Here is a 12,737-nt window from a genome sequence, read left to right on the forward strand (position 1 = left end):
GGTATCACATTAACTTAGACCAGGGGTTCCACTGATGTTAGTTAATGGGTAATGTTCTATATTTTCTACCTCTTCATGGACATTAGCAGTTGAGCAGAGTTGCAAAGGAGTAATGCATGATGGCTGGATATGGTGTCACAAACTGAGTTAGAGAATTCAAGAGAGAAGAGGTTTGGGGTGGGATGAAAGTAAGTTTGCTTTTAAATCTGTTGATTCTATGGTAACTATAAGACATACAGGTTGATATTTTAGCAGGCAGTTGGATATATGGCTTTGAAGATCTGGCCAATGGCCTGAGATTGTGATGTTAAATTTGTTAGAAACCACTATTATCATTTTACATCTCATCTACATTTAGGCATCCTTCTCAGACCCCGCACTAATCTGTCAGTGTAAATGTATTTTGTACCAAAAGAACACACAATGAAAAAAGAAGCCCACTTTCTTTTCTTTGTTGCAGAATTCCACAAGACCACTCCACTCCTACCCTTCATGACCTGTGCACCACTGTCCCAGACCAGGTGCTGCCCATTGACTTGCACCTGGCTTCTCGAGTGTATCATACAGCCAGCAAGGAAGGCCACCATACTATACTTGAAGTATTTGGAAATTCCTTCTTCGATGATCACGCTACAGCTAACGAGCAAAGAGATCGGTAAGAGTTCCACTGGTAATTTTGTTTTAAATGATTCAAATTGGCACAGAAATTCTGCCTTTTGAGGTTTAGATTTGAAGACTTGATTTTGTTCTTGGACACTAGAGAGGAACGGTTTTTGTCTTTCCCTTCCCTTTCTATTGAATTTATTGCAATGACACTGGTTAACAAAATTATACAGGTTTCAGGTGCACAATTCCACAACACATCATCTGTATGCTGTATTGTGTGTTCATCTCCTCAAGTCAAGACTCCTTGCATCACCATTTACCCCTCTATGCCCTCCTCTACCTCCCCTCCCCACAACCACTGTTGCCCTTATCCATGAATTTTTTCTTTTTTTCTCAATTTCTCCACCTGCTCCCCTCCCCCTACAACTGCCTCTGACAGCTGTCAGCCTGCTCTCTATGAGTCTGTCTCTGTTTTGCTGAGTAATTCATTTTGTTCATTGGATTCCACATGAGAGTGAAATCATATGGAACCTGTCTTTCTCTGACTGGCTTATTTCACTTAGCATAATGCTCTCCAGGTCCCTCCATGCTGTCTCAAAGGGTAAGAGATCCTCCTTTTTTATGGCTGAGTAGTATTCCATTGTGTAAATGAACCAAAGCTATTTTACCCACTCATCTTCTCATGGACACTTGGGCTGCTACCAAATCTTGGCTACTGTAAATAATGCTGTAATAAAATGGGGGTGCATACATTCTTTCAAATTAGTGTTTTGGGTTTCTTCAGATAAATTCCCAGAAGTGGAATCGCTGGGTAATAAGACAGTTCCATTTTTAATTTTTTTGAAGAAACTCCACACACTTTTCTACAGTGGCTGTACCACCCTGCATTCCCAACAGTGCACAAGGGTTTCCTTTTTTTCTGCATCTTGGCCAGCACTTAATTGTTTATTGATTAATGATGATAGCCATTCTGACAGATGTGAAGTGATATCTGATTGTGGTTTTAATTTGCATTTCTCTAATGATTAGTGACATTGAGCATCTTTTCATGTGTCTGTTGGTCATCTGTATGTCCTCTTTGAAGAAGTGTCTATTCTTCCTTTGCCCATTTTAAAATTAGATTGTTTTTGGGGTGTTGAGTTTTACAAGTTCTTTATAAATCTTGGATATTAACCCCTTACCAGATGCATTATTGGTGAATATGTTCTCTCATTCAGTGGATTGTCTTTTCATTTTATTGATGGGTTCCTTTGCTGTGCAAAAGCTTTTTAACTTGATATAGTCCTGATTTTGTTTTGTTTTGTTTCCCTCGCCTGAGGAGATACATCAGAAAAAATATTGCTATGAGAAATGTGCAAGATTTACTGCCTGTGTTTTCTTCTAGGAATTTTATCGTTTGAGTCTAGCATTTAAGCCTTTAATCCATTTGAGTTTATTCTTGTGTTTGGTGTAAGAAGGTAGTCTAGTGTCATTTTTTTTGCACATATCTGTATAATTGTCCCAACACCATCTATTAAGTAGACTATTGTATGTTTTTTGCCTGCTTCATCAAATATTGACTGTAAAGGCAGGGGTTTATTTCTGGGCTCGCTTGTTTGTTCCATTGATCTATATGTCTGTTTTTATGCCAGGACCATGCTGTTTTGATTTCTACTGCCTTGTAGTACAGTTTGATATCAGGTAGCATGATTCCTTTAATTTCATTCTTCTTAAGATTGCTGTTGTTACTCAGGGTCCATATCAAATTTTGGAATATTTGTTCTAATTCTGACTTTTTCAATTTTTTTCCTGTACCTACACAGACTAGGTATCTTCAGTTCCTGCCACTAGCATGAACTGTGCCCTATCATAAGGTAACTTGAGTGGTTTTTGGTTCCCAAAGAATGTCATATACATTTTCTCATTTGTTCTTCATAACAACTTTGGAGTGTGGATGTTAAAATTAAGGCTCATAAAAAATCAAGTAACTTTGTCAGGTTTGTACGACTAAGAAAATCACAGATATGGGACTTGGTCTTAGAGTTCACTGTCATTGGGCATACTTGGGTCCAGGGATCATGTACAAAAGTCATTGCCTCTGGAGTTTCTTCCATTTCTCCTTGTGTCATATTTTCTTTTGATTCTGAGTATTCTTTTGTGAAGAGTACAAAAGATAGGAGAAAAGAGAAGCAGCCAACATTTACTTAGCAGTAATTATACTTTTACTACTGTGTTTTGTGTTTTATATCTCTCCTATTTAAATTCCTCACTCCCGTAAGGAGCCTTTCTAGACTTTCTTTCCCCTAATTGGCCTATTACATTTTAATACCCCAAATATACTGTACATCTGTGTATGGTCCTGTATAGCTGTGTTATATACATAAAAAGAGTAAGCTTATATCAGCCCCCTCACAAGGCACCAATTTTTACCCCTTAGGAGCAATATCACCTGCCCATTTTGAATGCATGCTCTGAAGTCCTTTCAAAAGATATGCTAGGAATCCTGAAAAACTGTTCGCCTACATGTTTTCAAAATATTAAAAAAATATTAAGTTTAAATAGAAATGTTTTTAGTATTATATTTTAGCTATTTTAGGTCTATAGAATAATATTTTAAAAGATCATTTTTAATTACAAACTGGCATACCTCGATGTGGGATTGGGGGGATAAGAAGAGATAAACCAAATAACTTATATACTTACTAGTGGCCCAGTGCATGAAATTCATGCACATTAAAAGGGGATTAATTACAGGAAATATTTTAATATTGCTATTTGCCCTTTCTCTATAATAGATGAAAGAAAATTAGTAAAATGTATATGAAAATCTTCCTCCTGTCAGAGTCTGGGGCGCACTGCGGGACCCAGAGTCAAGTCCCCACCCACTTGCGGTGCCTCAAAATCACATGAGACCCAGACCCAGCCGGCCCCACCTCCACTGGACGAGATCCAGACCCAGTTGGCCCCATCCTTGTCAAACCCTGCCAGACAGGGGGTGCAGCCTCAGGTACCCTGGCCCAGGGCCAGGTGACGGCCATAGCCTCAGGTCCCACAGCACACACCAGGCAGGGGGCGCAACCTCAGGTCCACCAGTGCACCCTTAGGTCCCCCGGCCTTGCACCGGAGTCGGGGGATGGCCTGAGATCCCTCAGCCCGGTGCCAAGGTGGGCGGCGTGGCCTGAGATGCCCCATCAAGCCCCGCCAGGTGGAGGGCACAACCTGAGATCCCCCAGCCTGGCACCAGGGTAGGGGGCACAGCCTGAGGTCCCCCTGCCTGGGCCGTCAAACCCTGTCGGGAAGAGGGCGCAGTCTGAGATCCCCCTTCAAGCCCCACCAGACAGGAGGCGTAGCCTCAGGTCCCATGGCCTGGTGCCGGGAAGGGGGCACAGCCTCAGGTTTCCCATCAAGCCCTGCTGGGTGGGGAGGGGGGGCGCAGCCTCAGGGCCCCCGTCAAGCCCCACCTGGTGGAAGGGTGCAGCCTCAGGTCCCCCAGTACCAGGATGGGGGTCATGGCCTGGGGTCCCACAGTCTGGGTTGGGGGGAGCAGCCTGATGTCCCCTGGCCCAGCACCGGGGTGGGGGACGCACCTTGAGGTCCCCTGTCAAGCCCCACTGGGCGGGGGGTGTGGCCTAAGGTCCCCTGTCAAGCCCTGCTGGGTGCGGGCCACAGCCTGAGGTCCCCCAGCCTGGCACCAGGTCAGGGGCATGGTCTGAGGTCCTCTGTTAAACGTCTACTGTGGGTACAGCCATCTTGTGTTATGGAAACCCTGCCTCCTCTGTGGGTGCCACCATCTTTGTGATGGTGTGATGGTCAATTTGCATATTCCTTCTAATAAAGATAGGATATGCATAGTCCATGGACACAGGCAATAGGGTAGTGAAGACCTGGGGGAGGGATAGGGGCTGGGAGGAAGGGGGAATAAGGGTGTGGAGGGAATGGCAGATAGCTGTAATACTATCAACAATCCTATATAATAATAGACAAACATGGTAATTTTTTTTTTTATTAGTTAAGGTATTACAAATGTGTCCTCATCCCCCCCATTAACCCCCAACCTCCCCCCCACACACAAACTCATGCTCCCATCCCCCTGTTGTCCATGTTCATTGGGACAAACATGGTAATTAACCGTAGCTCCGACACGCTTCCCATTGGCTAATCAGGGCGATATGCAAATTAACTGCCAACCAAGATGGTGGCCGGCAGCCAGGCAGCTGAAGCAAACAGGAGGCTTGCTTGCTCTAGTGATGGAGGAAGCCAAGGTTCCCCGCCTGCTGCTGCCAGCCTCTGAGCTTGCAGTCTAAGAAACATTGTTGCAATTATAGAAGTTAAACAAAACCCAGAAACCTGCTTTCGGTCAGCCGGGCTTCAGCCAGCAGGATCGCAACAGTGTTTCAATTATAGAACCCAAACAAACCCAGATCCCTGCTTTCAGCAGCCGAGGTCTCAGAGCTGCAGCCGGGCCTCAGAGCTAAAGCTGGCTCTCAGCTCCAGTGATAGCCATAGAAGGTAAATAAATCCCAGAATAAAAAAAAAAGAAAAAAAGGAGAAGTTGGGAGCTTTAGTCCCCCGCCAGCCTGAAAACAGCCCTCAACCCCTCACCCAGACTGACCAGGCACCCCAGTGGGGACCCCCACCCTGAAGGGGGTGTGACCAGCTGCAAACAGCCATCATCCCCTCATCCAGGCTGGCCAAGCACCCCAGTGGGCACCCCCACCCTGAAGCAACAAGATGGCGGCTAATTTGCATACTGAAGGAGGGCGGCAGCGGGCAAGGCTGTCCGCGGTCCGGGACCGGATCTGTGACCCTGCCAGGCGGGGGACAGCGCTTGAGGCTGTCCGCAGTCTGGGACCCAGATCCATGACCTGGAGGGCGGGGGCAGCGCTTGAGGCTGTCCGTGGTCTGGGACCCGGATCCATGACCTGGCAGGCGGGGGGCAGTGCTTGAGGCTGTCCGCGGTCCCGGGACCCGGATCTGTGACCCTTCCCAGCGGGGCGGCAGCTCACACAGGGGCAGATCTGCCGGGGTTGGGCAGGGCAGGACGCCTGGCTTCCACCCAGCCCCAGTCACTCTGGGCAGGTGAGCAGCACAGAGAGCTTCTGGACAGGGGAGGCAGGCCGGTGGAGGGCGGCCTGTACTCCCCACATGGCGGTGGTGACAACTGTGAGCGCGACAAGCAGAGCCTGCAGGCTGAGCTGAAGTAGCACCTGCAGGCCATCAGCTCCCAGGAGTGGCTGTACAAGATCTGCCTCCTGGCCCAGAAGGTGCAGGATCACAGGGACAGCCACCAGACTGATGTCCTCCTGGCCGCACCTCGGGGGTTTGCGGATCTGCAAAGCCAGAGGCCTCCGGTGTGCACATCACCTCCTGGCATGCTAACATCCCCCAGCACACTGTCACCCTCCCGTGCCTGCAACAGTTGCAAACAAGGCGTGCACAAGTCCCCTCTGCCTCTCCACTGCACTTCCATCAACCCAGCATGCCTAACACCCCCACAGGATGTGCACACATCCCCTCTGATGTGCTCACGTCCTTTGGAAAGTGTCTGGGTGTTCTGGGTGCTGAGGGTGGGCGCCTATGAGATGACAGTGAGAGGGCGGAGTGGTGATGCCCTGTTCCCACGGAGGCCAGTGCAGCTATGAGATCACCTCTAGGGGGTTAATGCAGGTGCTGAGGCGGGAGCAGATGCAGACAGACACACCTGGTGGGCGCGGGTGGCCCTCGCTGAGGTGCCTTGGGTCAGCGTTCAAGATCAAGAACCCAGAGGTGGAGAGGAATTCTGTCCTCTCAGTGAAACTGGGATAGTCGGGGCAACTGTAGAGTAGGAATGTGCACTTTGGGTGCCAGCACCCATGAGCGAAGGCTACCCTGACTGAGCCTCGCTTGCTTGGGGCCTAGCACACTCCTGCCGGGCAGCGGGTGACAGGATGTGCTTTTCCGAATTAATGAGAGAAAACGTAGATTCTCCTGCTGTCCACGAAGGTGGAAAGTGAAGTGGGGAGACATGTGGGGAGTGAGCGAGGTTCCCTGTCTGGGGGTTACAAATCTGCTGTTGGTTTCTTTCATCGCTGACTAGAGATATATAGGGTGTCCCCCCAAAATGTATACACACTTTGAATACCTACTAATTCCAATGGTTTTAAGCATAAGAAAGAAACAACAATGGAGCTGTTATCTGTTAAAAGTGTGGGCACAAACAGGCAGTTGGACATTCCCTGAGGGGTCTCAGATTGGAGAGGGTGAAGGCCAGACTGAGGGGCCCTTTCTCCCACCCCGCCCCCACCCCAGTGCATGAATTTCATGCACCGGGCTACTATAAAAATATAAAATAATAATTACACTATCACAAAATTATTATTAACTTATCTAGTCTTTTCATGGCATATACTGAGCCCATTTCCTCAAACTTGATTTTAGTAAAAATTGTAACACTTTGCTTCTTTTTTTCATGGTCTAAAATTATCTAGTTTCCCTGTTTAATAATCAGATTCAATTTGAATCCCATGTTTGTTTGCTATTTAGGCAAAAAGATATATTTTTAGGATTTGTTATTTATAAACTTATGCATCTAAATATTTTAGTTTTAATTAATTAAGTCAGTATTTGCTATATCAAAAGAATCATATGCGAAGAATTTTGGAAATTTCAAAACTGCTGCTATATCTCCTGGAATTGGCCTTGTGTAGAGGTGTCCTATAGAGCCCACTGGCTCAGCCTTCCTAGTCACCTGAGCTTGGCATTCTAGGGATGCCCTAGTATGGTCTGTGTGCATAGTCTTGTTGCAGTTGAACCTTGATTGCTGTTGGCGTCACAGGAGTTATTAACCTCCAGGCCAGTTGGGTGTGGGGACCAGTTGCAAATACAGTGGGAGAGCTGCTGTGCAGGAGACACCTCTATGGAGCAAGATTTGCTTCAGTGGGGCTTTGGTGCTCCCTGAATCCAACCTTTGAGTGTGTTGCTCGTGGATGTGTAGAGTTGTATGTAATTTGGCATGGTCTGAAGCTGTCCTCTGGGTGCCCTGGCTCTGGGGCCTCCCAGGAGGTGCAGAGTCAGCCATTGTCTATGCCCTCCTTGGGACCACCTAGCAAGTACTATAGAGCGATCTGCAGATGGCTGCTACCTGTGTTGGGCTAAGAGGTGCCCAGAAAAGGCCAAGCTGTGAACCTTGGCAAGCTGCTGCTAGTGCTGGGCCTAGGGCCACTTGTTGAGAGGTAGGATACACACTGAGTCCAACTGCTGCATGTTTGAGAGATTTTAGGAAAGTCTGAAGCCTGAGCCAGAACAGGCCATTCATTTGGAAACAACATTGCAAACAGCTTGGGAGGGGTTGCAAATTTGGTGGGACAGGATCTCAGGGAATCACCTGGGCATGGTGAACAATGTAGGTCCGGTTGATGGAGACTCACATAGTACCTGCCAGTCAGCTCTGTCAGGAGAAGGTCCCAGCACTTTTGTCTGGGAGAAGGCTGCCCTCAAGTTCTTTCCTTGATGCCGGACAATGTAGTTCCTCCTCGAACGTCCCTGGATCCTTTCAAGCTGCTGCCCCACTGCTGAAGCTCAGAAGGAGTGAGTCTGAGTAAGCCCATGTACCAGCCCTTTAGGAGGACCTGCCTGGGACTCCAACAGCCTCCCTGTCACTCAGCCATAATCCCCACTGGTTTTCACAACCCAAAGTTACAGGGACTTCTCTTCCTGGCACTGGAACCCTGGGCTGGGGGCCCAGGGTGTGACTGGTGGAAGCTTCCTCAGCAAGATACTCCTCCCAATTAAAAACACACCACTCATGGGTGTCAGACCAGCCCAATCTGTGCCTCCACCCCTCCTACCAGTCTCAATGTGCTTTCTTGTTTACTTCTCTAGTTGTAGAACTTCCATTCAGCCAGCTTTCAGGTGGTTCTGAATGATGGTGTTTCTGTATTTTAGCTGTAATTTTGATGTGGTTGTGGGAAGATGTGAGTATCAGGTTTACCTATGCTGCCATCTTGGTTCCTCTGGAATGTCTCTTAAAAGCCTAAAACTGAGTGTAGAAAATAAACATAATCTAGTAGTCATGATACTACTATTTTGATTCATTTCCATTAGCAATCTACAAGCAAAAGATATATTACAGTTTCTATTAGTCATGCAAAGTGTTAAAAATACGGATTTCTTTCTAATTCTAATTTTTTTTTCAAATATATCTCACTCTGGTTTTTCAAGAAAGTCAATAAATATTGTAATGGATGATGATAATTTAATTCTGGCAATTTATTCCTAGGTACCAAATAAGTTCATTTAAGTACCAAATATTTAATTCTCTGCCCTCCATCTCTTGAGGATTACCTTGCTAAACATAGCTTAACCTTTTCAAAATATATCTGTCTGATAAGCCTGCAAATTCAGAGAAATGTATACTTTTTTCTGCACTAATAAGTGTTCTCAAGTAAGGTAATTGTAAACAGGAAACGAATGCCCTTTCACTTGTGTTAATTTCAATTAACTTTTTGGGTTTTCTGTGCAATAAACTGTTAACTACAAAGCATAATAATACCTGTGTTGTATAGTTTTAATACTTTTCCTAATTCTGTATATAGTTATTGCTATTTGTGACAAACATCAGGGAATATTTTAATAGTATAGCATGGGTACACAGTTAAGTTTATTTAAAGTAGCAATGTATTGTTCAAGCAGTTTTATTTTGCTAAAAAACAATTTTGATGAGAATTCTAAAAATGTCCTATATTCATATTTTTGCTTTTAAAATGTCTGTATTATAAAGAGAACTTTATATATATTTAATTAGAATCCTTAGCATGGAATTTTAGATTTTGATATCTAAAATAAGGGAAATTAGTCATGGTATTTAAACAACTAGATTAATGTTAAACACTTGGTGCACAGCCTTCTGAACATCTCTTGTATGTGCATATGCTTAAACTACGTATGCTATTTTATAGAAGGATCTTTTTTACTCAATGTTATATGTGAACATTTAAATTATTTCATATTATTCATTAACTTAACCAAGCAGCAATGTAAGAAAATACCTAGGTGTGGAGTTATTTATTAAACTTTTGTTTTCAAAATTTTGATACATACTCTACCAACTTACACCTACCAACAATTATGACACTGTTCATTTCCTCTCACCCTGTCAAACTACTAATTGTCCATCTTCTATATATTTTTTTCTAATCCAATGAGGAAAATTATCTTTATTATTTTTTTTATTAATTTTCAGTAAGGGTGAGCACATTTTTAGGTGTCTCTTGGCTATTTTTTTCCTTTTGAGAATTACCAGTTTATTCTGTTAAGTTGTCATTCATCTTTTTCTTGTGGATAAGTGATGTTTTTATATTAAAGATTTAATTACTTGTCATACATTGTAGTCTTCTTTTTACTTTGATGTTCGGTTTTCAGTATAGTTTTGGTGTTTTATGCTATATGGAAGTTTTAATTTTTAAATACTAAAAATTAGCAATTTTTTAATGTATTCTAGTCTTGGTGCCATTCATAGAAAAAGCATTTTAATGCTTAAATTTAAATGCATACTCCCATATTTTCATCAACTAATTTTATAGCTTTCTTTAAAAAAATTAAATTTCTAATCTATTATTAATTTGATAAGAAGAATAAGTATTATTTTTTTCTCAAACGACTAGCCAATTGCATAATATCATTTATTCAATAAATCCACTTTTACTAACTAGCTAGAAATGCCAGTTTTGCATGCATTTAATTTCAATGCATCATTGAGTCTATTTATGTATGGATTTTTGTTCTATTTACTGACTTGTCTATGTAAAAGTGCTTGTGTAAGTTGTTGGTCTCTCATTAATAAAGAGAGAATTACCAAAAATGCTACCCTATAAAAATTTGCTGACTTTCTCAAATCAAGTACCCCCTATAGTCAGCAGACGTAATCCTCAACTTGACTTCAAATTATAAGGGAAATTCCTAGTCACATTTAAAAAAATGTGGACCGACTTTTAGTTCTATACATTAAAACAACAGCAACTTCAACAATATTGGGAAACTAAAATTTAAATGTCATAATTCAGTGTTTAATATCATTTATGACTTTGTTGAAAAATAATAATAAAAATACAATATTTTAGCAAATATGCAAGAAAATGAAAAGAAGAAAAACAATTACTCAAAAGCACCCAGAGATAATATTGCTTACATTCTTAAATATAACTCCAGATTTGATTTTATGTATGCAAATACATCATATTTATTTGGAATAATGATACATACATAGTGTTTTGTAACATGATTTTTAAAACTTATTATGTTATAAATATCATTCCATGTCAAGAACTAAAGATCTGAGTAGTCACTTAAAGTGATCAGCAAATATTTTTTGTTTACCTACTACGTGGCAGGCATAGAATTAGACACTAGGGAAGCATCTACAAACAAGAGAAACAATCTCTGCCCTCAGAGAACTCGGAGAGTAGCAGAGAAGGTAGATAGTGAATTAATTATTATAAAACACTTTTTTAAAAAAAATATATTTTATTGATTTTTCACAGAGAGGAAGGGAGAGAGATAGAAAGTTAGAAACACCAATGAGAGAGAAACATCGATCAGCTGCCTCCTGCACATCTCCCACTGGGGATGTGCCCGCAACCCAGGTACATGCCCTTGACCAGAATCGAACCCGGGACCCTTCAGTCCGCAGGCCGACGCTCTATCCACTGAGCCAAACCGGTTTCAGCTGAATTAATTACAAATGTGGCCATTAATATGCAGATGTGCAGGGTTCTTTGGAAAAATGGAAGAAGAGTTCTTAATTATTTTGGAAAGTTTGAGGAAATGATACTTAAATTGAAACCTGAAGAATGAATAGAATATAACTAGGAGGAGGGGAAAGAATATATTTTTAGGGCCTTGCTACTCAAAAGTACAGTCCGCAATCTAGCAGCAAACTTGTTAGAATTGCAGATGATTATTATGCACATTGAAGTTTGAGTGTCTCTGCTGTGGATAATTGGAACTCATCTGAGAATTGGAAAGAAGTCAAGCCTTAGGGAACAGGGGGAGCAGTGATGAAACTGAAACTAGAGAGGAGTCAAGAGTCTGCTTATGAAGGATTTTATAGATGCCCTGTATGTGTTTGCTAAGGCATGTGTATGATGGCTTGGGGCTTGGGGAGAGATTTTTCTTTTTTTAAAATTTTTTTAAATTGTTGACAGTATTATAGATGTCCTCTATTTCCCCCCCTTAGCCCTCCCCTCCTCCAACCAGCCCCTGCCCCTCTCCTGATCTTCACCACCCTATTGTCTGTGTCCATGGTTATGTATATATGCATACAAATCCTTTGGTTGATCTCTTCCAACCCACCATCCCCGCCTTCCCTGTGAGATTCCACAGTCTGTTCCATGCTTCTATGTCTATGGATCTATTTTGTTCATCAGTTTAGTTTGTTCTTTAGATTCCAGATATGAGTGAGATCATGTGATACTTGTCTTTCTCTGGCTGGCTTATTTTGCTTAGCATAATACTCTCCAGGTCTCTCCATGCTATCTCAAAGGGTAAGAAATCTTTGTGTTTTTACTGCTGCATAGTATTCCAGGGCATAAATATACCACAGCTTTTTGTATCTTCCTACATTTCCTAATTCATTTATTAAATCTAGCACTTTTTGGTGGAGTCTTTAGTTTTTTCTATGTACAGTATCATTTCATTTGCGAATAATGAGAGTTTTATTTTCTCCTTTCCAATTTGGATGCCTTTTATGTTTTCTTCTTGGTTGATCACTGTAGCTCGGAATTCCAATACTATGTTGAATAAGAGTGGTGGAAGTAGACATCACTGTCTTGTTCCTGTTCTTAGGGGAAATGGTTTTAGTTTTTGCCCATTGAGTATGGTGCTGGCTGTAGGTTTGTGGTATATGGTTTTTATTATGTTGAGTTATGAAGCCTCTAGTCTCTCTTTGCTGAAAGTTTTTATCAAAAATGGGTGTTGGATTTTGTCAAATGCTTTTTCTGCATCTATTGATAGGATCATGTGCTTTTTGTCTTTCAATTTGTTTCCGTGATATGTCATGTTTATTGATTTGCAAATATTGTACTGGCTTTGCATCCGCAGAACAAATCCTACTTGGTCATAGTATATGATTTTTTAAATATATTGGTGGATTGGATTTGCTAATATTTTCTTGAGGA

General features: G+C 42.5%; 1 protein-coding gene across 1 annotated transcript in view; it reads left to right on the forward strand.

Moving 5' to 3' along the window:
• Positions 1-12,737, forward strand: part of TTC6 (tetratricopeptide repeat domain 6) — a gene marked incomplete at both ends in the record, with an annotated part of 261,680 nt that overhangs the window by 122,473 nt on the left and 126,470 nt on the right. The window contains one exon of the mRNA XM_081098882.1: positions 461-655. Coding sequence (XP_080955008.1) covers positions 461-655 — 195 coding nt within the window. The remainder of the gene's footprint in view (positions 1-460; positions 656-12,737) is intronic.

Source organism: Myotis nattereri (assembly GCF_964212035.1).
Source record: "Myotis nattereri genome assembly, chromosome: 1".
Taxonomy (NCBI): domain Eukaryota; kingdom Metazoa; phylum Chordata; class Mammalia; order Chiroptera; family Vespertilionidae; genus Myotis; species Myotis nattereri.